We start from the raw sequence: 26,016 nt of genomic DNA, 5'->3' as shown, positions 1-26,016 counted from the left end.
AAACTGAAGAACTTCTAGGCCTAATCTTAAAAAAATAAAGTTCCTTCTTATGATTTTGGTTTTCTTAAAAAGAAAGCTATTTTAAATACCTTTATTTAAAATAAATTTAAATTACAAATATTTTAAATATTTTATAATAAATGTGTTTCTTTGTAGAAGAGCAAGTAATAAAATATTTAATCTTTTTGCTGAAATGAAATTCGGGCTTTTGATTTACCCAAAAAAAATCCGTTTGGTTTTTTTTTTATCTGGAATGTAAATATGTATTTAGATTAGCTTGAACCAGAAAGGGTTCTTCTCCCAATAAATCTATACAACCAAATTCTGCCCATACTTTCTGCTTTCTCTTTTTAAAATAATGGAAGTATTCCTGCTTGTCAGAGAACAGTGTTTGGCTTCTAGTCTAACGTTAATTCCATAACAAATGGGTAAAGAGAGAAGGCTTGCTATTTTAAACCTTTTTCTTGTTTAGAGGTAAAGTTCATCCACATACTAGAAGCCATGCTTTTAGTACTATGGTGAAGGAAGACAAAACAATCCTTTAAAAAGTCTTGCTGAACTAAAACTATGGACAACTCTTAAGTATGGGGCAAGGTTGTGTTTTGGTGTGACTTTGTCTCAGCCAGCCAACTGTTTTCTTTTTCGAGGCAATATCCTCTCCCTGGCCTATCTCTAGCACAATGTACTTTGTCTCTCATGTCAGCATACGTGATCACTCTCTGTGTGGGACTTTGAGATACAGCAGCCTCACAGATGCTTCCCCTTTCTCTTTGGCAGCTGTCCAAATCTGCATTAGAAATGGACAAAATATTAATGATTGATACTTGTTTTTGTGAGATTCTTGTTTTCCTTTATGTGACACATCCACGGATGTGGTGTTAGAACAGCCTGAAATTTTCCAGTGCTTTGTGCATGATGAAGGGTTTCCATAGTGATTCTGGTGACAAATGTATGCGTCTCTTTTTCACCATCAAGCACCAGGGTATGTGACTGGAGTATTTTTAATTTCTGATGACAGAGATTCTGATTCATGGTCAAACTGGCTATTACTGGCTTGTGCTGTCAACAGAGCTGGTGGGAACCATTTTAACTTTTAGTTTTCTGGTTTTTGTTGAAGGACAGAGAAACAAAGCAGGCCACAGGCCCTAGTTTTGAGTGGTTTTGGAAGGCAGCAGAATTTATCACTTCCTAGAGAACACTGTGATGCTAGGGAGAACTTCTAGATCTTAGAAAAGAGTAACTGATGGTAGGAAGGATGGGAAAGGGGGTGTATAAAGAAAATGTACTTGAATTCCTGCTGAGTTTCCCTTTCAGTTTTGATCGTTTGGATAGCTATCTGCATTCCACATCCAGTTAAATACTCCTCTCAGTGCATGCCATTCAGTAGTAGGGCAGTTGATAACATCAAGGGATCGTATATGTGGTTTTTTATTGCTTTTTAAGCTATGGGCGAGATTCATAATGTCCTATTGACCAGTGCTGCAAAGTGATCTCTACCTGTCAGATCATTAGAGCTGGGTATGTTTCTTTTGTTCCGATCACCATAAATTGAGGTGTAAACCCCACATTCCTTTTTTCTGGCAGTTTGCTTTCAGGAATGCCTGAAGACTCTTCACTTGCATGGAGAGTGGGGGAAGGAGGCAAGAAATACACTTATGAAGGACAAAATCAGCCTAATACTGAAGAAATAGTTCCTCACTTTCAGATACACAGTGCAGCAGCAAAGTTACTGCTCCTGGGAGAATCCCAGCGGTGGTACCCAGGCCGTGAGCTACTCATGCTGCAGAGAATGATCTTTTGGGGTGTTTCCCCTTGTAGAAACTGATACCCTGTGCTCCTTTGTAAACTTCTGATGCAGCTGAAGGATTGTATAATTCAGTCTGAATATGAAAATGCTAATCTGCTTTTGAGTTACAAGGTGAAGGTCAGATTTTTCTGTCAAACTTTGACAATCAGTTTATTAACATTAGGTAACAGACTTATAAAAGTGTTTCTTACTTTCTTTATACAAAGATGAATCCTTGATCACTTTGCTGCTAATAACAATCTACTATAAATTATGAGAACAGAAATTAATCTGAGGGCATCATAAATAAACAAGCTTGTACTAAGTTTCATAGATATTTAGAAGGCAGAACTTTAGTTTGCTTGCCATTCTCGTTTCTTAAATGGTAATAGCATTTGTGAACACTATTGAAGTTGTGAGATCTGTTTAGGAAACAGTTCATGTTGATTTGTGAACATGAAGAAAGAAATGCCATTTTCATGGCTTTTCATTTTATGTTAGCTGCTCAAATGAACCACATCAGAGAATGTAAGAGGAGAAATCATGCTCAAAATTTCATTTACTTTATACATAAGTGTTTATGACACAGAAGATGCCAGAAATGTGTCTTCTCAGAATGAGATAATGCACTTAATTGTTTTTAAGTATGATGCTTTCTCAGCTTCATATGTAATAAAATAGAAGTTAATTTTGTTAAAAAGAATTGACAACAATGAGCGCTTTCAAAATATAAAACACTGGTAGATTTATGCACATGTGTAAACCAGAAGAGCTGTGAATATTGAATGGTTTTCTTGCCTAAGCAGATAGTATTAGTGCAAGTAAGAGGATTCTTTGCTCTGTAAAGAAGAGAGCACAGAATTGGAGATTTAGGAGCAAATTGTTGTGAACTATCAGTTTTACCAATACTAAGGAAGCACCACACATAATTTAAAAAGGTGGAGGAGGGTAAAAGTTCCAGGCATCAACAAACAAAATTCTTGTACCATTTGATGCTATGCTCTGCTTTCGATGTGTTTTTTTACTTGTATTTTCCCACCCTTTTGTCAGGAATTGCAAAGGAGCCTCTAATGGCAGATTGATGACTTCTCTCAGTACCCTGATAAGTGAATGTAGTTGGGGATAATTAGACTTTTTAGATCTCTGCTCATCAGGCTCTGTCAGACACCAAGAGAAGGCCAGACTCCTACCCCAACTGTGCTACTGTGTTCTTTTACTTACTCTGGTAGGCATGCTTTTGAGTTACAATTTCAGTAACTATCTGGTGCTGAAATAGCAAGATGTTCAGATATTCCATAGCATTTCCTGGAACAGATAATTTATTTCTGATTTTCTTGCTCGATTCAGAAAGTATCAGACTTGAACTCTGTTAATTTTACAATTACTGATTCAGCCTACATTTTGATTTTCTATAAACAGAAAAATAAGAATATTCATTGTACAGAATTCTGTGAAAAGGGCTCTTCATGCAACATAATTATCACCTCTGGATGTCCTTGTAAAATAAATTCTGCTCTTATGAAGGTGGCTTCTTTTACTGAATCTAAAGATCTCCTTTGGGAGTAGCTGTATGCAACAAATAAAGAAAGCTTGGAAGATGGGGTTTGAGAACAGTTTGTTTGACCCAAAACTTGTAGAAGTTGATCTCCTCATTTCATAGTTCGCATAGCAACAATTTATGATACTGTTTTTGTGAAAAAACAAGCCCTAAAATAAGGAAATACATAAACCTAATATTTAAAACTCTAAAAGAAAATATGCATGAGAGCTTTCTATTTGTAGGATGTTACCAACTTTTCTTCATGGTGGCATCATTCATTTTTGAAAAGAGTTGGGTTTGTTTTAATAAAATAAACATGAAGGTCTGATTCACTGGTGACATATGCCAGTATAAATGTGATGGAGAATTACACATCAGCATTCCATCAATTCATCTAGAAGTTCCAGCTGTCACCAGGGCATAGTCTATCTTCTAACAGCAAGTGAGAAACTGTGAAGCAAAAATTACTTGCAAGCCTTAATTTTGGTAAAGCATTGCTTAGCTTAACAGAGTACATATGAGTACAAAAAAGCAATTGCAAACTTAGTACTGTGGTTCCATTATGACATTACAAAGGGTTGTCAAAATATAATTAAGGACTCTGAAACATTTCTTGTATTCCTAAATCATTTCTTTATCAAATGACCTTTGTATTTTCTTCCTCTTATTCTACATATGGCAGAAATACACTAGTGTGTTCTGTGTTCTATTAGGGATTATGTCAAAGCAACGTATTACACTGTGTTCGGGAATATTATATAGTATTTTACTATCCTGCTGCACATGTTTTTAATTTGATATTAAACTCATGCTGGCTTATTGTTTTTAGTGATCTTCATGCTGTATTTCAGCTTTGAATTCCTGTTCAATTTGTTGCAGATCCCAGTAGTTTCACTAGCTTTAATAAAAAAAAGAAATTAAGAGTTATAAAAATGTGTGTTTCATCAAGCTTATTGTGACTTGAAGATAATGCTGTGATGTCTAAGACATTAGTCTTTCACAAGGCTTTCAAAATATCAGAGATTCTTTGAAAGCCATTATCAGTTCAGAGACTGGTGATGTTTTGTGCTAGATGCTTGAAAGTTCTGTAAACTTGAGCAGACCTGGGGGATTTGGATCTCAGGCTGCTAGAGAAAACCTTCAAAATTTGTATTTCCCATTATAAAGTGACACTCCTGAACTGAAGTTTTACTTCAAGCAAATTTATATTGTAGTAGAAAAGGTTTAGGTTTTTTATGTTGAACTGATGCTGGCATGAAGAGCTGTGCTGATATGTTACTCTTTCCTGTAAGTGTGAGTCAAGTTTCGAGGAGAGAAGGAAAAAAACCCAGAAAATGCAGCAGTTACTTTCATTAGAGTATTTTGTGTACTGCCAGTAATGTTACTAATGAGCATGGCATGGAAGCGTCCGTTCTGTTTTTGAGCTTTAATTCAGATCGACAATTTCAAAAATGCTTTGTCCGTCCCTGCAATACTGTAGGATTTCCTAATATAGTTTTTTACTGAGATCCATCAGTAACATTCAAGAGCTGTGAGCTGCTGAGAAACATGTAAGAGAATCACGTATTTTCAGAAATACAATCCGGCTATATTGCCCAGTATGTCTGCTAGTGATCATTTGCCAAAAAGAATGAATATCCATTTAAGTATAAATATACATATGTGTCTAATTTCCCCTGAAGATGTTCTGAATTTTGTAGACCATACTATTAGTCTTTGAGCAGAAAACAGTTTTGTTTTTAATAAACTTTATGTTGTCTTAAATCGCTTCCTGCATAAAGATGTTTCCAGCCTTATAGGTTGCAAAAATATATTCAGTCATCTCACTTTTAGATATGTCTGCATATAAAAGTATGTGTATGTTTGTAGTTGATACAAAAACTCATTTGCATTTATCTGGTGTTCCATCTCAAACTTCACAAAGCTGAAAAGTTCTCAAAATAGCTCTATGAAATACATCATTGTAGTTTTCCCCGTTGTGGATAAGGGAATTGGTGAAGATAAATGAAAGACTTAGTTCTTGTAGTGACATTTGTTTGTCTTATTGTGACATAAATATTATTTTATATGCTATGTTTTATGCTTTTCTGTCTGTATACTATTTGATGTTAAATAAATTAATCTGTAATTTAGGCTTGACACATCCCCATCAATACTAGAGTTATGACTTAGAGTGTCAAGTCTTTGCCTCTTTTAAGCAGTGACTTGTAGCTGTGATAGTTCAGAAGCATATGCAGTAACCTAATACTTGCAGGTCACCTCAGGTGGGTTTGTGCAGTGTAGCTTTTATCACAATATTTGTCAGACAGTTCTTGTAAAAAGGCTTTTTTGGGTACCTGTGGAACGATTTACGGGACTACCGAACTTGCAAGGGGGCATAGGAAAGAAAGCAGAATAAGTTCCTCAGAGAAAGGTCTGGTATTTTGCTGAAATAAATTTTCCCCAAGCATTAGCATACTCTGAAGTTTAAAAAGTAATCTAGTTTCTGAAATAATTTCATTGTTCTTAATCTGTGAATGTCTCAGAAGCCTTTCTACCCCTTACACTATTATTTACATGGCTATGGCTCTATATTACTATTTTACTGCCATTTTCTTTTAACCATTCATGATGTAAGTAATCGAGCACGCATCTTTCACAGTAGCATTTTACAGTAGCATTTGCAGACAACACTAAAGAGATATCTGAATGTTTCTTTGACATTCTACTACCTTGAATGAGAAAATGTCTCCTGTACTGAGTAGCAAAATTTGGAAAAGAAAAACAGTGTATGGACAGTGTGCTGTGCCTTTGAAATACTGAGTGAAACTAAAAGCATTGCTACTGAAACCAGTGTGGAGTCACGACAGTAAATGGAAGAATGGAATTGGCCTTCCCTATTTCAAAGTCTGTGTTAAAATCCCCTTGCTGAAAATAGGTTTAAATACAGCAAATACATGTTAGCTGCAAAACCTTGTTTGGATGTGAGCTGTGCAGGTTTGTTTGTTTACACAAATTCAGCCTTTATTACTTTAAAGTAAATGTGCCTTGATATGATAGCAGGTACAGGCCAAAATTCTTCAAAAAACAACCTTGTTTTGAAACTAGCCCTTTTGTCAAATAGATGAACAGAGAGGGGTGGTTTTTTTGGAATTTCAGTCATCTGTTTCTGTGTAGTTATTACTTTTTTGTAGAGCTGCACCCTGTGCAGCATCTGTTAATGAAGTACATAAATCTCCTAGACTCAGCTGCTGGTCAAAGGAGGATCTGCCTGATAGATATTTGGATGCTATTTTATCACACAGTAGTAATGCAGACAGCAAAGTTGAAATATCCAGAAGGCCAGGGAGCTTGGAAGATGTATTTTGATGACCATAGGTACTTCTCCTGTAGGTAGTGAGTGGTGGTGGTGAATCTCCATTGCTCTGAAACTCCCCCCTTCCCTTGCTTTCATCCTTTGTCTGTTTTCTCCAAAATATTTGAAGTTCAACCTGCCATCCTCATTGAAAAGGTTAAGTCAAACACGAAAAGATTAAATGAGCAAAGGGCACTGTCATTTCAGCTGAATCATCTACCAGGCTAGTAAACAATCAGGGAAGCACCAGAGGTGTTTGAATTACAGAAGCCACTGTTCAGGTTTTAGGTTAAAAAATAGCTGAAACATTGGAATATGAACTACTGTTCCCACTGAGGAGCTTTTTTCTTACTAAGCTTTTAGGAATAAATGAGAGAGCTGGCCTATGAATAAAAATCTACCAAAGGAAGTATAAAAAGTACTTAATGGTGAATTTTTTATCTCAAAAACTGGAAAAAGGATTTCATGAGTTTGATTGGCAAAATACGTGGTTTTTTTTTTCTTTTCAATTTCTATTGTGTTAGGAAAGAAAGCCAGAATGTAATTTTATAATCCCAAAGCAGTTTTATAAGCCCTAAATTTCCCTGCACTATATTGGTCTTTCTTTTAAGAATCTTTTTTCTTTTTTGTTTTTAATTTTCTTTTCCTCAAATTTTTATTTAATTCTAGGGCATATTAATTGCTTCCATAAAGTAGAATGTTGTGATTGAGTTCAAGGCATCAATGCCCGAAGTATCTCCTTAGACCAGGGTGCCAGAAGTATATGAGTATTTTTGAGCAAAATAGCTCTGTATTTGTACATTCTGCTTACTGGCTGCTTATGGGTGCAGTTCCCACTGGCCAGTGCAGAAGACTCCTCTGGAGTGGTACTATGCCACTGTTATTTTAATAAATGGAGATAACAGGAGGTTAAGGAGTGCTAGTTACTTTTCCCCATTTGTTTCATATCCCTTTCAATGTTCGATGCAAAATAAAAGGCATGAAATCTGTAGAAATAAAAACAGTTTAGAGCTATAAAATTTTCCTGCTTCAATAGTTTGACATAAAAATAATGCAGTTCTTCTAAAGAAAAGGTGGATCAATCAGTGTTGAAAAATCTTTGCACTCTAGTTCTTGTTGTTGTAAAATTTGAAGGTAGCCTTTAATTCTTCTTTGTCTTCCTGTTTACCAAGCATTATTTTTATAGATTTTTAATTCATTGAATTCCTGTGGCATCGTTGCTGTTGAATATAGTGAATACTTATTAAAAAAGGTACAAGACACTAAATCAACTACACTTTCTTTTATTATTGAATCTTACAAGCTATTGAATCTTACCAAGAATCCCATGACTTAAAATAAGTATTTTCTTCTATTGACAGCAGACTCATTTTTGTCTATCCCATAGCTACCATGCTATATATTCACTTTTCTGTTCCTTATGACATAACCACTCAACTATTGAGTGAATGCTGATATAGAAATGCAGCATTGTTTTTTAAATCCCACCAGCAGCATGCTCTCACACACACATGGACACACACACAAAAGTATGGATATTCCTAATGGAGAGGGGATAAAAGAAAATTCTACTGTATAGTCATTTAGTACAGGATCAAGTGGGGAAAAAAAGAAGAAGAGGAAGAAGTGGGGAGGCTCTATGAAGGTAAAGGAGTGCAGAACAGCCTAACTGAGTTACTGGAGGATGAGGAGTTAATGTTGTTCATACTATAACTTTTAGCAGGGCCTGTTATGATAGTGCAAGGGTTACTGGTTTTTAACTAAAAGAGGATAGATTGAGACTAGATATATAGAGAAGAAATTTTTTACAATGAGGATGGCAAAAAACTGGCACAGGTTGCCCAGACAGATGGTGGATGCCTCATTCCTGGAAACACTCAAGGTCAGATTGGATAGGCAACTTGTTGACCAGCAACCTGTTCAAGTTGATGTTCCTGCTCATTGCAGGGGGGATGGACCAAATGACCTTTAAACCCTTCCAACCCAAACTGTTTGGTGAGTCTAAGATAGCATGTGATGCTTTTTCAGGTCTCAGGTGGACTCTAACGAGTCAGGGATCTGCTGGAGGATGGGTGGAAGAGTAGGAAGCCTCAACCAGTCTGTATCAAAAATGTCTCATTTTTGAGATCTTTTATAAACCAAATATTGAACACTGAAGCTGATACGATGTTGTCATTAAAAATATTGTTAAAAATCATAGCTTGAACTTCAAAAAATCCTGAGACTGTGGTGGAAATAGAACAGTAATAGTAAAAAAAGCTCCCTGTTCAGTCTGTGTTCTGAATTTTGATTCTGTAGGGCCCACATCAGTTGTTTTATTATGTCTTCCTGCATTTCTGAGTGCCAGCCAAAAATTTCTGTGTTTCTGTGTTTTTGAAGTAACCAAGAGATTGTGTTTTTATCTTCCTTGCAGTCTTCCTTCCTTCCTGTTATTAAAATCAGAAACTCTGGTTGTTTTCTTATAACATGAGAGATACAGAAGTATTAGGTTTTCTCATCTGTCCTCTTTTACCAGCTTACAAGAATGGAATTTCCTTGTGGTGTTTTTTTACAGCATTGCATCAAATCTCTAACATCATCAGTAAATTTCTGCTCATCTAACCAAGTAGGAGAATAGGAAGGTGCACTGTGGACAAGGCAACGAGGGCCAAGATTCAGGAAATACATGTATTGCAGTGCATTGAGCAGTAGGTGAACGTCAGAAGGCTTCTGACTTTACCAGAAGCCATTTTCTTTTCTTTAAGAATGTGCCAGTTTTTTCTGTCACCGTAAAATTGGTCTTACTGGCACATACAGCAGCTACTTGACTCACAAGAAACAGCAGGTTCGAATCACAATGTTTACTTAAATTAATTTGTGGAAATAGTAAAGCTGATCCTTGTTTTTTCATGCTCAGGCTACGGGTACGTAGTCACATACCCTCTGTACCATGGAACCTTTGTAGGACCCTTTGTGTTGTTCTGTAGGTTTTCAAAGAAAAACATTATGTTTGTCTGTAGAAGGAAGGGAAAGGGGAGGAGAAGATGCCAGTCTTACTGATTAATCAAAGAAAGAAAGTATGTCAGTGTGAGGAAGAGGAGATGCCCTTCAGCATCTCCTTGCCTGGGACACTGGGCCTTGTGCTTCTTCCTGGGCACTGGATTAGTTAGTCAGCTGTGACCCTTCTGTAGCTTCTAATGTGAGCTGATGGTTTTTGTGAGCAGCATTACAAATTTCAAAAAAAGCACCCCATCCCAACATCAGCAAGAGCACTGCACGAGAAATCAATGTCTAAATTACAGTCTAAATGGTTTCTTGACATATTTTGAGTAGACTGTGTTCTCCTGCCTGTAATTTATAAACTTGTCTGGTTTATATATTGCTATAAATCACTGACTTCTGAATACAGTTGTTTGAATTTACAGCAGGAGTCATTTAGAATTTGCTGTTGTGAATGTTAACTGAGCTGTTTATCTAGATTGCTGTATAAATCAATTTTATATTTCTCAGCTTAAATAATTTACATAATGTTTTTTAAGTCAGTCACCATTATTGTGTCAAAAATTCAGGTTTCTTTTTCTCTGCTTAGGATATTTTAACAAAAACTTTAGACTATACGGGGAGGAAATGAAAGTAAGAGTCTTTTTAGAGGTGGTTGGTTGAAGTTTTCATTGTAAGTCAGTCATATTACAGGGGAAGAATAAAACGTAAAGAGAAGGGACTTCAGCAGTAGAAACTATTCAGATTCACTGAAAATTCTTCTGAGTACTTGCAAAATTGATGCAAGGTGAAATGTTGGCATTGTAAACTAGCATATATAAACACTGGCTGAAAACATGACCAAGTTCAGCAGATGCCAAAACCACACTGCTCAGTAGTTCAGAGCTTGCATAGTGGACACAAGACTGAAATGAGTGTAGGAACTTTGAAATAGTTATGAAACACAGTGGTGTTTCATAACACTCTGTATAACCTCCTATGATTCACCATATCTGATCCTAATATTTTGTAGCAATTATAGGATAAACTTGGGACTGTTGTTCCAGTCAGATTCTTGTAATTTATCAAAGTCATGAGTCAGGTTTCAAAGAAAGAAAGTTTGACCTTTGTATCTGATTATTTTGTTGTTATGTGCTAAAGCCACCTTTTACCCTCAAAGTAATCTGCGGTATTGAATTAACTTAGGCAATATATGGCGTGCTGTTTAGTTGTGAAAACATGATTCAACTAAGCTGGCAAATTGATTCCCTTTTTGGATTTGTCTGGATGACACTGGAATAGCTGGCTCACTTTTCTGCTCCTCTCTGCAAGGCTGCTGTTCCCTTGGGCTGCCAGTCACACTGTGGGTGCTGTAGTTGCTGGTAGGGATGACTGCACTGTATGCTCTTTGATCCCAAATGACAATGAAGGCTGAACCTTGCAAACTACATTCAGTCTTCCAGCTGCCAGCTTGCTTTAGCCTGTGGCTGTTGTGGTGCAAATGTAGGAAAGAGTGACTGTGTCTGAAAAGTTACTATTACCTGTGTCTTCCGCGGTAGCTCTGTGTGATGGGAGCTGTCAAGTTTGACATGTCCTGTTCCTTAGGAGCTGTGAAGGGGGATGATCCCAGTGGGACCTGGGACTGTCACAGTCCAGCTGATTCTGTTGGTTGGTTGTCACCAGCTTGTGCTGGGGACTGGCAGGTCCTTTTTACAGAGGCACCATATGTGCTGTCTAACAGTCAGGAAAAATCTGCATTCCTCTGTCCTGACTGTGGAGCTTTCTACAGAACCTTCAACATGGCTGTTTCTTTGAACCCTGTACTGAGAATCCCCAACTATTTTCAGTTCTACTGTCCTGTCAATGCTTGGAGCCTTTTGGGTGAGTTTGCAGCAGAACTTCCTGTATTATGACTGAAGGCAGGTCTGTAGCAATAGGAATGTGGAGAAAATATATCTGTAAGAGAATTTTGATAATTATGAGTGTTTGTAAAACCAATATAAGTCAACTATTGGCTTTTTAAGAGGTCTCTGAATCTAACTTTTGCAAAACTATATAGGTGGCAGTGGCCTCAAGGGTAGGATACAAAATTAGCATCTTTCAGGGAATGAATTATAAAATTCCAGCTGTGTGAAAAAAATCATGCTGATCACAGTTAATTCTAAGGGAATCTTTTCTGTTGAAGACTGCAAGGATCAGTCTCCTGTTTTCTAGTACTGCATTCTCTTGCCCTTCTATTCTATTCTGGAAAATTTCATCAGAGAATGGAAATGGGATTTTGATAGCAAAAAAAGGGAAAAAAGAAAAAGGGGTCACGTGTTGGTAATCCTGAACATAGCTGTTCTTTGGACTTGACCCTGATTTCAGCTTTGTTCTTGGCTGGCAGGTGCCTGGAGGCCTTTCAGTCTGCTTTAGGAGACCTCGTTTTAAAAACAGTAGTATTTTTCGCCTAATTATGAATGCAGATTTTGCATGTGTTTGAGATTTACAAGGCCTTGCTTATGTGAAACAGGCTATAAACTCTCCTTGGAAATGTATAGTAGTCTGGAGTAGATAATTGCACTTTGAGAAAAGAGCCTCTGTTTCCAGTGAAAACACTGTTAAGTTATTTCAGAAATGCTCTGACCTCAGACGTTTCATATAACTTACACAAAATGCTTTCACATTTGTTCGGCAGCTCACGGTTTGATCTCTGCCATCTCATAAACGAAAGCACAGAAGTCTCCCCGGGAAAAAAGCAGCAAGTCTATGCTGTGGCCTACAAAACTAGTGTTATTTTACTCACTCTGTGCTTTGTGTCTGTACCCTTAAACAGAAGAAACCTTGCCCTCCTTTAAACAAATCTGTCTCCTAATCACACCCCACCCCCACAAACCCAACTTCTCCTCAGATTTTTCTTCCTCCCTGCCTCCACTCAGTGTACATACACTAATAAACTCTGCAGTAGAAGCCTTGGGAGAATTTCTCAGCACAAATGGAAAGAAGATGTCAAAGGCTGAGGATAGGAATTTTCTGTTTAAAGTTGCAAAAACAATAGAGGACAATTGAAACAGTGGGGGAAAAGCCAGAGATGGGTGAATGAGCCATGAAAGTATTGCATTAATTTTTATTTTCAAGAAACCCCACTGGTTCTCTTCACTTGCATCCAAAAGAGCTATTTTTGTTTGCAATTGTTTGTTTGTTTTTCAAGACTCTTGTGGAAAGCAAAAACATTGAAAATACAAGGGAAGAAACTTGTGAGAATGTTCACACCAGAAGTGCTTTTGTGGGCTTTTGGAAAGCTGTTTTTAACTCCTGGTACAGTAACCTTGTCAGATACATGTGAAGACTTACATGAAAAATTTGTGGGCTGGAAAGGTGACTTGATAGAGATGATGGTGTATGCCACTTAGGGAGAGAAAACCCCGAACAATGAGACACAAAACTAATTCTGATTATGATGTGCACAGGTCATTTTCAGAAAATCCTGCACAGAAAAAGGAGGGAAAAAAAAGAGATATATGATTCAGTCTTACTAAAAAACATGTATGGGTATGAACTGTGCTTTCAGAGAACTCTGAACGGTGGAAAATAGGCAGGGTAGGGGCAGGGGCTGCTTGTGCAGCTGGAGATGGCTGAACATACTGCCAGCAGTTGTACCAGGGAGACAGTGCAGTAGCCCTGCAGATCTGGTGGCTGAACCGCTCATGTGAGCTCTAACTTGTTTCTGTTTCAGTGAGCCAGCTTAGTTCAGGCAGCTGATGTGATCTCTCCTGTCTTAGCTTCTACCAACAGGCAGAGCTGTGGCGAGCACCCCTCAGAAAAGTTATGAGCCAAAACCCATCAGAAGCAGGGCCACTCTTGGGCATAAGAATGGCATTGAGCATCTAAATGAAGGCAGCAACAGCTCCCGCAAGACAACATCTGTTTACAGTCTCAGTCATGTCATGTTATCTGTAATTTCATGCCTAAGGCCCAAGAAATTGGATTCTGACTGTAGCAGATAGGGGTCATGCTATTTGCACTTTGCAGCCAGTAGGATATTCAGAGCCAGTAATGGCTTGATAATTCAAGGAGGTAGAACATGTGAGCACAGCCTTTCACTTGTGCTCAGCGTTCACTATGGAAAAGGCAGCAACAGCCAGCACTGAGTTTAGTTCTTCCCATCTAGCAATTACTGTGTTACTGATGGTATGAGTTTGCAAATTCACAAGCTCTGTGGCATGTATGTGAAAGTTTTAAAGCAGACCTGCTGTGCTGTAATGTCACATCACAGTACTTGTATGTGGGGACTGTAGCTAAAAGTAGACAGGGCTGCGTGTAGTTTTTGGTATGTATTTCTGTGAACACGTGAACTGGGAAAGGACAGTAAAAGTATAAAAAAAAAAAAACCAGATGGAGAGACCTTAAAGGTGCAGCTAGGTTGTATTTATTCATTAAATTATTTTGTTTAATTTGTTTTTAAAGAGGCTAAGTGCTTGCAGGGCAACACAAAGTGGGCGGGGGTCATAGTTAATTGAGCAGATAGTTTCCACTCAGCCGGCAGTGAGCACTGTCCTGCCTGAAGGAGTCGTAGGGACATCAGGAGGCAGAGTTGTTTCTTTGTCCTTGGCAGCAGACAGAAGACATGGCAGACCATGGAAGGAGAGGCACATGCTTTAACTCCTTGAAATATTTAGCAGCAGATGCTCTTCTCTGGCATGCATCAGAAGCCCTTAAAACTAAGCAGAAAACTGGCTACAACAGGGATTCTCAAAGACTTTCCTGTGGTTGATCAAGTCTTTAATACACAGCAGACTGACCTCCATTCCACTGCATTTATGTGAACCACGTGAATTTTTGCCCGTGTTGTTGGCGACAATCTCTTCTTGTTCTGCATGCGTACACCCTCACAAACACACACACTGCCACACACTCTCTTTGTGTTATTAACAGTGAACCATGCTAGCTGGAATGGCTCCTTCTTTGTTTACAGCTGCTTTCATATATATCTCAGGTCCTTCTTTGTAATGAAACGCCTGCATATCTTTTAGAAAGCTGGAGGTAGAGTCTGCACTGTCTCAGCAGCGAGTTTTCTGCAGACCGATGGCGTTTTTGTTCACAAGATACTAACCTGAAAAACTAGTGGTTTAGAAATCTGCTGCTAGCTTTCTGGAAAGTGCTCAATAAAAATAGAATATTTGTGATTCCATATTTGTGATTCTGTCACTTTACTGTTTGTTGGGTGGTAAGTAACAAAAAGTTATACTCCTGCAAAATCATGTTACACAAAGAGCTCATTTTGACTAAACAGTATGCTTGAGACTAAACATCAGTATTGCCAAAAAAAGGAATGAAAACCCTAATTTTAGATTTCCTAATCTATTTTTCTTTGGCAATCTAAGACAAGAAGGGTGCCAAAATACAGGACAGATTTATATGTATTTGAATTTATTAAGTGCACTTGCAAAGAACTTTTACAGTCTTAGAAAACTCTTATTATCTGATAGGAGATAAACTATTGTCCCTAAGTGAAATCAGTAGAAATTTTGCCATTTCAGGCATAGTTTTGCTTGTCTAAGTAGGCTGATTCAACACACAGGATTAGCAAACTATTCAAGGAATAGCATACAGTTCCTATTATTAGTAGAGTGAAGAAGCGATCTCTGGAATAGCCCGGGCATTTGGAGTTAAAAATTTTAAGGAAATACATAGTTGGGAAGAAGTTGCAGGTTGGCGCAGACCTGTTTCTTGCTGCATCCCAGGACTTCATCAGTATCAGTAATTAATCTTTGCCTTTGTTTCTTTCAGGGCCCTCCTGGTCCAAAAGGCGAGAAGGTGAGTTGATGTTCGGGTGATTCTTACAAGGTGACTGGAAAGCCCTCCCAGCATGAACTCAAGAGACCGTTTGTATTGATGCAGTGAAATGTTAGATTATGTAAGAGAGCTGGGTAGCACACAGATGCTGTGTTAAACCTATCATCTCATCTTTCCACTTTGCAGGGAGATCAAGGTGATCAGGGCCCTCGGGTAAGCATCTTAAAAAAAATGTTACACTTCCCCTTCGCTGAGTAGGCAATTAGCCTTTAGTGCAAAACTAAATTAAAATACACTGTCTGAGCTAATTATGCTTATTAGCTGCATTTACCCTGCATGTTGAAGTGTCTGCAGGACAGTAATCTGAACGTGAGCAGGTAGTGTCTGGGAAGATTTGAGTGATTCCATAGGGTACAGTTTCCATTATGAGTGGATGCAGGTTTCACAGTGATTTTGCTCTGCTGTATAAAGCTGGCTTTCCTAACCAAACCATTCAGTTTCCCCAGCAATGTGTTCACGCCATGCATGGGCTTCCACAATGCAGAGGGCCAGGGGGTTTCTAATAAATGTACTTCTGGATTTCATGTAAAATGTAGCTAATATTTAGTGAATTATAAACAAATATAATGTATGCATGTATTAGCTTTTTTCTCTGACATATATGTATTTAGTATTTTTAATAATAGCAATATTATCACCTTGTAGTTACAATCCAGACAGTTAGAACATGGTTTAATTTAGGAAATGTAAAGGTTCTTTTAATTTCTAAATATCATGTTTATTTTAACAGAGAAATAGAGGAATACAGGAGTGTAAGTTCAAATGGATTGGCTGTGCTAGTTCACTCTTCTTTACATCTGTGCTTCATTAGAAAACGCTTGGTTACGTTGTTCAGATAATATAGTACCTCTCTTCAGTTACATGTTTATAATTTTTTCCATAACAGTATGTTCCATGGATTATTTTCTTCTGTTAACTATGTTAAATATTTTGAATTTGCACCCTTATTTTATTCTACTGTTTTGTTTCATATAATTTGATTTAATTGGATTTTAAATTTTTTCAGTCAGTAAGATTATCTAAAGTCACAACATGCTTTTACAGCTGATTTTGATGTTCTATTAACTACCAAGGTGTCCTGTTATGCTTGGTGCTAGGGCTGCACATCATAAAGACAGCAGCCTGAGAGTGAACAGCTTTAAATATTATTTCAGTTGAAACTCAATAAGAAGAGTTGGAAAACTACTCAAATAAATAAAAGAAAGTAGAGAGAAACAGCAAGAGCAACGTGCTTTTTTTCTAAGCTAACTAATACATGAACTAAAGGTTCTGAATAATTAAAAAATTTACTTTTAACTTCTAAGCAAATTTAGTATCTCTCAGAGGCCATAGTGGGCTGGTATTTTGTCTGGTTCTGTGCTACAGAGCTTCATGGGGAATGTGAGGAGAGAGATGGCAGGGAAGCAGAGCAGTGCCGTGCCTGTGGCTTAGGAGAGGATGCTCCGTTCAGGTGGCGTAAGACAGGCCCGTGTGTAAGTGCTTGCACTAAGTGGCCTTACATGCAGAAGGATGCATGTTCTTACATTCACATTCACAACTGTGGCCTTAGGTTCAAAGGAACAGGAGAGAACATTTGATGGAAGTATCAGAGAGGGATGCAATAACAAATACGGAAGAGCAACGTTGGGAAGAATATTACATAAGTGAGGATAAGAATCTGGAATTATGACTGTTGGAGAAGCTTCCAGGGAAAGACCCAGAGGTCTGAACACTGGAGAACAAATGAAGTGGTATCAACACAAGGGAATGATGATGCAGATATCTTGGCAAAATGTTGAAGAGGTGTAAGAACTATTGAGTGGTGAAGCATGTGTGGCTTTCAGTGCCAGGTCTGGAAGTGTTGGCAGTGACTGATAAGAAGATTCGGGTTTGGTCAGTGTTACTGCAGTGGGACCTCTGCTATGCAGAGACTGTTGTGTCCCACTTTGCCAAAATACACTCTGTGTACTGTCAGGCTACTGAGCCATACAAATCATGGTTATGACTGTTTGTGGGTTTGGTAAATCAAGTGCAGATAAAAAGCAGAAAATATCCAACCTGAGGAGTTCATGTAGAAGGACATCACAAAGTTGTATCTGCAGCAGCAGCTGGCACTTGAGACTGAATTCTGTATCTGATTACAGAAAAGGAGTTCAATAAGGTCAGAAGTGGAGAGGAAGAGGTGGTGACTAGCATCTTGTGGACAAGCTGAAATTTCACCAACTCTTTAGTCAATGCATGTTCCAGTAACATACCTCCTATTTAAGTATATGGGTCTAGCTTGGGAAATTTAGCCAGTATTGGTTTTCCCTTAGTCTCTTTTGAATGTGTTCTACAACAACTTCTCCTTTTTCCACCTGCATATTTCACAAGTAATAAGTACCATGAAGCCTCTGACCATTTTATGTTTCATGGTACAGCAGTTATCTCTTCTGATGACTGTCTTCAGAGTGAATCTGCTCAACCTGCTGTGCCAGGGGATTTTCAATATAATTAGTAGAAATTTTATGTGTAAGCCACTCATGCACCAAATGAAACTAAACCCATTTAGTCCTGGTTGGTTACCTTTGCACGTAGTTTTCCATCACTGCCTGTGTAAAATAAACGGGTTTGGAGGTAATGGCATACAATATTATCTTTGAGAAATATTGTACCCGAAAGTCACTGGGGCATGACATTAATGTGTGGATTTGACAAGTTTGCAGACAGATTGGATATAATATCCAAGAGCAGTGAACATTTTCATGCTAATTCATCTTTTACAGGTAAGGTGCCTGACGTTTCTTTGGGTTTATATTTTTACATAATTGGCTTGAAATAAGCATTTAACTTAGCAAAAACTGTTAGTGTTCCAAGCTATGACTGAAATTTCAAAATGACCCTTATTCTTTAGAAAAGCTACTTTCTTTCCAGGCATTTTAGTAAAAGAAATCAGAATAAAATGTAGACTGTCCAGGTCAAGATGAGACCTTACACTTCCAAAATTCTGCTGAAAAGAAAAGATGTTTGTGGAAACACTTTGCAAGAGGCAAAGATAATGCTGTTTCTGACCCACCCAAGTTTTCACCTTGAGATTTTTGCAGGATCTTTCTTTCTGAAATAATTTCAAAACTGCAAAAATAGTAATCAGTTATCTCAAAATGTCTGCAGTCACTGGACATGTAGAATATATACTGAACTGCTTTGAAGTTCAGGTTTTCTTGAAAATGCCTTCAATAAAGTCATACACTAAGAACTCAACCCTGCAAATACCACCCAGTGGTCAGGTACTTGTATTTTTAGAATAATGTGGCTGGGGTTTTGTGTTGGTTTTTTTTTCAAGAATCTGAGGAGTTTTTGTAAGTATTCAGAAGTAATGTGTGGATCAGTCTCCTTCATTGTGCAGAGATGGCATAAGGGCTCTAGTTCATAATGCCATGTGGCTTGATCTACCTATGTCCATGCTGTCTGTGGAAAATATGAGCCAAAACACATTCTAGTAGTGTGAGTGATATTGAAATTCATACCCTGGGTGTGAGTTTGAGCAGCAAGTTAGTATAGCTTTTAATCATATGAGACCACCAATAAGGTAGTGATAGTGAGTCCTGATCTTACTAGGAAAAGATTATATTTTTATCTCTTTATGTATTTTTATATCAGATCTCTAATTACTGTGAAGTTGTGGCTGACTAAACATTTAGGTCAAATGCAGAACTAGCTTTCCTCGATACCAGTGTAAGAAATGGTAATATAAGTACATCTTTTGGATGCTCTTCTTTTTGCAGAGGGCATGGCTTCATGAAATGTCCATGGAGATTTGCATTACTGTACTGAGCCATGAGAAAATTAAAAATGATGTAGTTTAGCCTGTGGACTGTTACACTAGGTGGTGATATCAGGCTGCTCACTTCCTGTTGTTCAGCTCTAGTCCAATTTACAAAAAGCTTTTGAAAATATCATGATGGTAGGATTGCAAAGGATGTACTGTCCAAGAAGAGACTGTACCTTGATAATGGAAATTGGTCTTCAGAGGTCAGTGTTTGGGAACAGAACAGCTGGTACAGAATGTCTTCACTGGATGTGGAGGGGAGCTTGGTAATCAAGGATGAGGAAGAGGCTGAGGTACTTAACGCCTTCTTTGCCTCAGTCTTCAACAGAAAGCAACACCCTTCTGTAAATGACATAATAAATATCTTCTGTCCTTTAGTTCAGATACATGAGTGATCTCTTACTTATCAGGGCTAGAAATCATTAGCTAGCAGCTGGTTTTAAATTGGTTTTGGTCTAGGTGAAATGAGATACCACCCAGAAGCCATATTAAGTATTTTCATAAAATGCTTTTCTCCTTTTGGTATGTTTAAGTAAGTTTTCCTGTTGGCTGGGGTGGCACAGAACTGATAATGTCTCTAAAAATGTCTTAAGCAGGAAAGATGAAGTTCTAGAAAAGACAGGAACTCAGAAGTTTATTTTATTTTGTTAACCTTTATTGACTTGAAGATTAAAAACGTTCCTTGAGTCCTGTTAAAACAGTTAGGTTCAGATAAAGATATAATGTTCTTTTCTAGTTAATCCTTTTCCCTGTTTACTTTTAATATATTTGCTACTTATTTGCTGCCTGGTAGAGAGAAATCATTGCTTTGCAAGTTCTACTTTTCTATGCTGACAGATTATTTCAAAATTACCTAATATTGACAAAACCAGTCCTGGAAGCAGTCTATTTACTGAAATAACTAAATACAAGTGTGTGTGTATATATAGACATAAATTCTCTTTTAAAAGTGAAGTATTGCTTCACTTGTTCTATTATAGATACAACTTTTATAAACTATCCCATATTAAAGGGAAATTGAAGGTGTGAAAGCAGTAAATTTTGACCTGATTTTTTTAAAATGAAAAATTTAAAAAGCCTTTTTTAATATGTATGCATTATTATTAGTTAATATGTTTCTAGGAAATATATAATATTTTGAGCCTTTTCCTACTCCTAGTGACAATGCATGGAAAATCTGTATTCATGTCCTTAGAATCAGTACCTCAGTCATAAATTAGAAAATACTAGTTACTGAATGATGATTAAACCATGACCATTGACTTTTCACCCTCCTTTAAAGCCATCCTATTTGGTACTATATGGGGGGATTTGATTTTGGTTTGGGTTGTTTTCTTTGTTTTGTTTGGTTTTTTTAAAGAAAGGAACAGGTTTGCTTCACAAAATAAGTAGTAATATATAAGTTAATCTGATTTCCTGTCTTCCCCAAAAACAAAACTTAGTTTTTTGGAGTGAGGTCAGGCTGACATTGCTAACTGTAATGAATGTAGGTAAATCATTTATGTTAGAGGAAGACTTGTTCCCAAAAGTTTCATGCTGATAATTTTTATCCTCATTCAATGTCTTGTCAAAGTGAAAATGTATAGTATTAGAGTCAAAATATTACGTTAATTAAATACAATTTTGCATAATTTAAACATACTCTATGAATTTCTACTGCTCTTGATGATTCTTATTTATGTCTAAAAGCATATTTTCTGTTTTACTGTATGTTACTTCAGACATGTAGCAGACACAGAGAGCTGCTTTAATTTCATACTTTACCAGTATGATTACACTCATGGTTGTTTCTTCTGTTGTTAATTGCCCTGTGTAAATCAAATTATAGATCAAGTTATAAGCTGTATCTAGCTACTGTTTCAGACTGCACTCTTAGTGTGCCACAATAAGAATATTTAAAAAGCATTAGTGATTCCTTCTGTTAACATAACTTTCACTGAAGCAGAATCATTGAGAAAACTTCTGGACATCTGGTTTAATGCCAATTTGTCTGTGAGCAGTTAATTTAACTTCTAAGACTTTGTTTCCTTATCTGCCAGGAGGCAGCAGGGGTATTTACCTTCTCCGTTCCTGGGACTAATTATCTGTTCTACTTCACTGGTGTTGGGCTGTTGTGGCTCCCCTGTTTTCCATTAAGGCGAAACTAGGGTAACAAATTGGAGCAAGGTAACTTGGAGCTCTGTAATGAGGAAAAGTTAGGAAAGAACTCAGATGGTATTGGCTGCCAACTTTGTCTAAAGCACTGGGACACTCCGACTTGAGAGTCAGAGTTCACAAGAGTGTCCTTTTGGCTGTGAATGACTCTCTAGGGCCAAGCTATGCCTTTGATGTTCAGCTCCTGAGGTTCCCTTGGGGAATGCAGAACAGCTGTGACACTCCAGAGAAAGTGCCACATACCTGCTCCCGAGACGAGGATGTTGTCATTCCTGTCTTAAGAGCTAGGCAGTGCTTGTCTTGCTCTCCACCAGTTGGCTTGCATCTTGCCCCTTTTTAGTAATGCCAGAGGAATGGTGAGGAAGGAAGTCTCTGTACATCCTGTTCCTTTTTCTACCGTCCCGTCCTGTGACTGAAAATACATCATGAAGTTGTTGTATCTCCAACTACAGCTGTCATGCAAAAGTGCTGCAGAACTGAACATATGAGTTAGGCAAATTTGATTGAAAACAGCTCTAAAAAAATTTAATCCAATCCTAATAACCATCATAGAAGAAGCTTGAGCCACTTAACCTGCATCACATAAGTGCAGCAGGTATAAAATTTGAAGGGAACCACAAGCCAGGACAGAATATTTTTTCTTTGAGGAGCAGTTTGGTTATGGACCATCCCATCTTGCAGTTGACTGGATGCCTACAACCACTTTCAGTGAGAGTAGCAGGTTTGCCTTCGGGAAGGGTATTTTATGGAGGTCAGATGGTGATCACTCATCAGAACACATAATTGAGTTGTGTAGGAAAGACATTTTCCTCGCTGAAAATTCATCTGTCGGACAGAAGTAGAGGAGTTGGCTTTTTTGACTTTTATTCAGTTTGAATGCAGTGTGAGGTAGAATTCACTGTGAATACAGAGGTGATAATAGGAAATAATGCTTCTACAGTGATCTGTTTATGCCAGATCTTAAACACTATGTTTTTATTATTTTAATACAAAGTGTGAATCATTATATAATGTATTCAAATCAAAACTCTTTTCTGAATGTTTGCCAAAGTGAAAAGAAATTTCTGGATTCTTGTCTTGTTGTGGTGTACTGTTTTTGTTAGCAGATTTGCTGCTGGAGAAAGCAGCAGTTATGATAAAAGGGATTATATAAAAGAGCTCCTGCTGAGAGTCCATGGCACTGTACAGGGTGATACCAAACACTGTGTTCCCCAGGGCAGGTACAATAATTAGCCACAGGACTGGCACTCAGTCTGAGGGATTAATTAAAACTGGAGGTGGTGTTGGAGAGAGGCAGAGCAGCCATAAAGAGTGTCAGGATTACTCTGGCCTGAAGCCTGTGTGATTTGATGTGAAATAGCAGCAGCTGGCTGTAACCTTAGGAAGTGCAAGAGAACAGCAGGTGGTAATTCCTGTCTCATTTACCATGTCTTCACAGGAACATGCAAGCTTGTGCAGCTTGGGTTTATTGGCAGGTCAGAAGGAAAATCCTAGGGAGGACTATGACATTTACTATACTGAGCAAATGCAATAGTCAAACTGGAGCGTATGCAGCGCAGTGTAAAACCAGTAACACTGTTGCTTAATGTTACCATACTTGCCTTGTGACAGGGTTATAATATTGACCTCATGTGGACCAGTGGACAAAGCTGAAAGTACTGTGAAAAATCTAGGACAGCTAGTGGGAATTACATCCTTCAAGGCTATGATGAATGTAACAGGAGAACTATTTCATCTAGTTATAAATTCAGATGGGGAATGATACCATGTTCTGGCATCCCTTGGTTTTCTCAGTAGCCATTGTATGGGGCAAGCAGGGTTTACCTACGCTGCCAGGAAGGTAAGGTGGTCCCATGGCTGTTACCCTCCGTCAAGCATTGTGTTTTGCTTGGCATTTGGGCAAAAATGGCAGTGAGGCATGCAACAACTGTGCTAGTTTAGAAATTGTAGCCAGCTAGCATTTCAGGGTGAGCTTGAGTAGCTGTCAGCAGAGGAATTTAGTAGACCAGTGGTCGCTGTTGATGACTGTAGTGTTTTGTATTCTGTTAGGGCCTCCCAGGGTGGAGAACAAGAACCCTTCCTATGTGCAGTTCAAGAATCAAACCAAATAAAGAGAAAATTGAGTAACTTTAAATCTGTCGTTCAGAACAGCTTTAGATAGAGAAAAAATAAAACAGATCCAGGGGATATTTGTGGCTGTATTTATAGCAGTGACAGGAAAGGAAGAGAACTCACTTTGTGGGAAGGACAGCTCTTTTTATGCCTTTTTAGAAGCACATTGTGTGCCAACATTATCTTTCATGGATGCCAGAGGGTGCAATGCCTTCTAAAGCCTCCCACACATGCAAAAACTATGGACCCATTGTAGTTTCTTTGCTGGGTTCCATTTAGTGTTCCCGTGTTTCTGGCTCTCTCCAAAGATGGGTGTTACTCATGGGGAGATGATCCAGGTCCAAACTGGCATTGCACGTATCTCAGTGTTATGTCTAAGATTATGACCGCTTTGGGCAAAGGAAGGAAAGCTTTGTCCTACTTGGGAACAAGCTGAAAGAAGTAACTACTCTGCAGATGGAGGAATGGGATTGTCCCCTTTTCTCACGTGTTGTTTATGTAGGCAGAAAACTGCAGGACTGATAGCTGATCTTGAACTTGCCTGTGGGGTGTTGGGAAGCTTTGAAAATGCTGGGGCTGGACTGTGAAGTGCTGAATGTAAATGATTTTGTGTACAGCTACACAAATCTTTCCAAAGTCTTCCATTGCTTCCCAAGGAAAAAAAAATCTTTCATGACAAACCAGTATATTTTCTGCATAAGTGCCTTTCTTAATTAATTCTCGGTTCTCCATCATGTTGAAGATGAAATAAATCCAAATTAATATGAGTTTAAAACATCCAATTGCAAATATACTAATTTAGAGGTAACTGAAAATTACTGTGCTGTAATTCTAAAGGCTGATAAATAAAAAATGAAGTTGTTTAAAAATTTTCTGTTTATCCATTTTTTCAATAAATGTCATTTATTACTTGCTATTCAGATTTTACTTCTTATGTAGGTTTCTTGTTTGTGCTCCTTTCCATTACATGGGTATTGTAGTTTTATCTAGGAGAGAAATGGACCATGTGCACAGCAGGGCTAATGAGTCACAGATGTAAAGATTCTGGCACATTACTAGCTAATAACTTCTTTAACTTATATTCCATAATAAGATAAATGCAAATTTGATACATCTGTTTCCTAAATGATGTATCATTCCAGTCTTACCAGTGTCTCAGGAGTGAGTCTCTTTATATGTTGTGAGTTTTAGCCTTTTTTGGTTTTGTTTTCTGTTTATTTGTTTCTAAAGAGGAGATTTCAGGTCACTGAGCAATGCAGTTAGCCACACCACAGTTCATCCCAGGAAGTGGGAAGGCTGCATTTAGCCACTGGCTTTATGGGATCGACTTACAGGGTCTCAGCTTCCTCATCTCATGGATGTATAGCAGGAATAAAGATGCTAAATGCAACTCCAAGATGTCAGCGAAGAACATGTATGCATCACAAAGTTACTCTGCCTTTTTTGTAAAGGCTGGTGCAGTCTTTGTGATCCAGAGGATCTCTGGTGTGGTTGCACGTGGAGATGAACAGAGCAAGTACTTGCCACATTAAAAGAATCTGCTGCAGCTGAGAGACCTGGGAGGCTGCCCTGGGCCAGCTGGGCTGCAAAGAGCTCGTGTGCTACAGCAACATGGGCTGCAACAGCAGAGCCTTCATGCGGGACTCCCCAGAAGGCCGCTTGCCTGGCAGCAAGAGTCAGCCGCAGCCTCCCCTTTAGGAGGTGCTAAGCTGCCATGGTGCAGCTGTTTGCTGCAGGAGGAGCCCCCAGAGGGGCTGTGCTACCAACTCTACCTCATAAAGGTGGTCTGTGGGCATGTAGGGGGCTTAGAGCTCCTGGCTAAATTTTATTCTGTGTTCCTCAGCCTCTCTGCCGTTGAACAAGCCTCTGCTTCTGACAATGTGCTATGCTAAAGGCAAGGAGAGGACTTAGGGGTTTTCTCCTCTGTAGGAATTCACTGCTCAGCTGCATAAGGTTTTGGCTTTATCAGAAGGTTTAATTCATAACCCTACGAGGTAGCTCAAGAAAGATGTTGAACTGAGAGCAAAATTCACCCCCTTGTATTGTGACAGCAGGCCACAATTACCACACTCTTCCCTTTTCCTACCAGCACAGTACAAGTTCTGCACATATTGGTAGAGTAGAATATGAGAAACCATATGTGGCATACAACACTTGAGGGGTAAAAATGGATGTGAAAATACTGCTATGTATGTCTTGAAAATTTTGACCATGGCCCTTATGGACTACCCAATATCTAGCAGTAGATTTATGTTCAGTGTTTATAGTTAGGTATGTGCTACCAGTTTATGTGCTGAATGTCATATGTTAAACAGAATGTGAGGAGCAGGATATTAATTATGCAAAGTACTTCAGCGTATACTGTCATTGCTGTCAAGTTCTGCAGCAATCCAGAGTCTTTCTACTTCGCACTTTTTGAAGTGCTGTAGTACATTTCAATTGAAAATGGCTAAGTCATGTGCTGGCTGATAGTCTTAACAATTGTCAAATGATCATAATTTATTGTTATT

At 38.2% G+C, this 26,016-nt stretch overlaps 1 protein-coding gene across 19 annotated transcripts in view; it reads left to right on the top strand.

The window, feature by feature from the left end:
- The window catches only part of COL25A1 (collagen type XXV alpha 1 chain), a 316,322-nt gene that overhangs the window by 186,458 nt on the left and 103,848 nt on the right, over nt 1-26,016 (top strand). For all 19 annotated transcript variants that reach the window (XM_032108047.1, XM_032108056.1, XM_032108058.1 and 16 more), the window contains 2 exons: nt 15,388-15,414; nt 15,580-15,606. In XM_032108047.1, coding sequence (XP_031963938.1) covers nt 15,388-15,414; nt 15,580-15,606 — 54 coding nt within the window. The remainder of the gene's footprint in view (nt 1-15,387; nt 15,415-15,579; nt 15,607-26,016) is intronic.

Source organism: Corvus moneduloides, chromosome 5, assembly GCF_009650955.1.
Source record: "Corvus moneduloides isolate bCorMon1 chromosome 5, bCorMon1.pri, whole genome shotgun sequence".
Taxonomy (NCBI): domain Eukaryota; kingdom Metazoa; phylum Chordata; class Aves; order Passeriformes; family Corvidae; genus Corvus; species Corvus moneduloides.
Note: the sequence above shows the minus strand (reverse complement) of the source record. Positions and strands in the feature narration are given on the sequence as shown.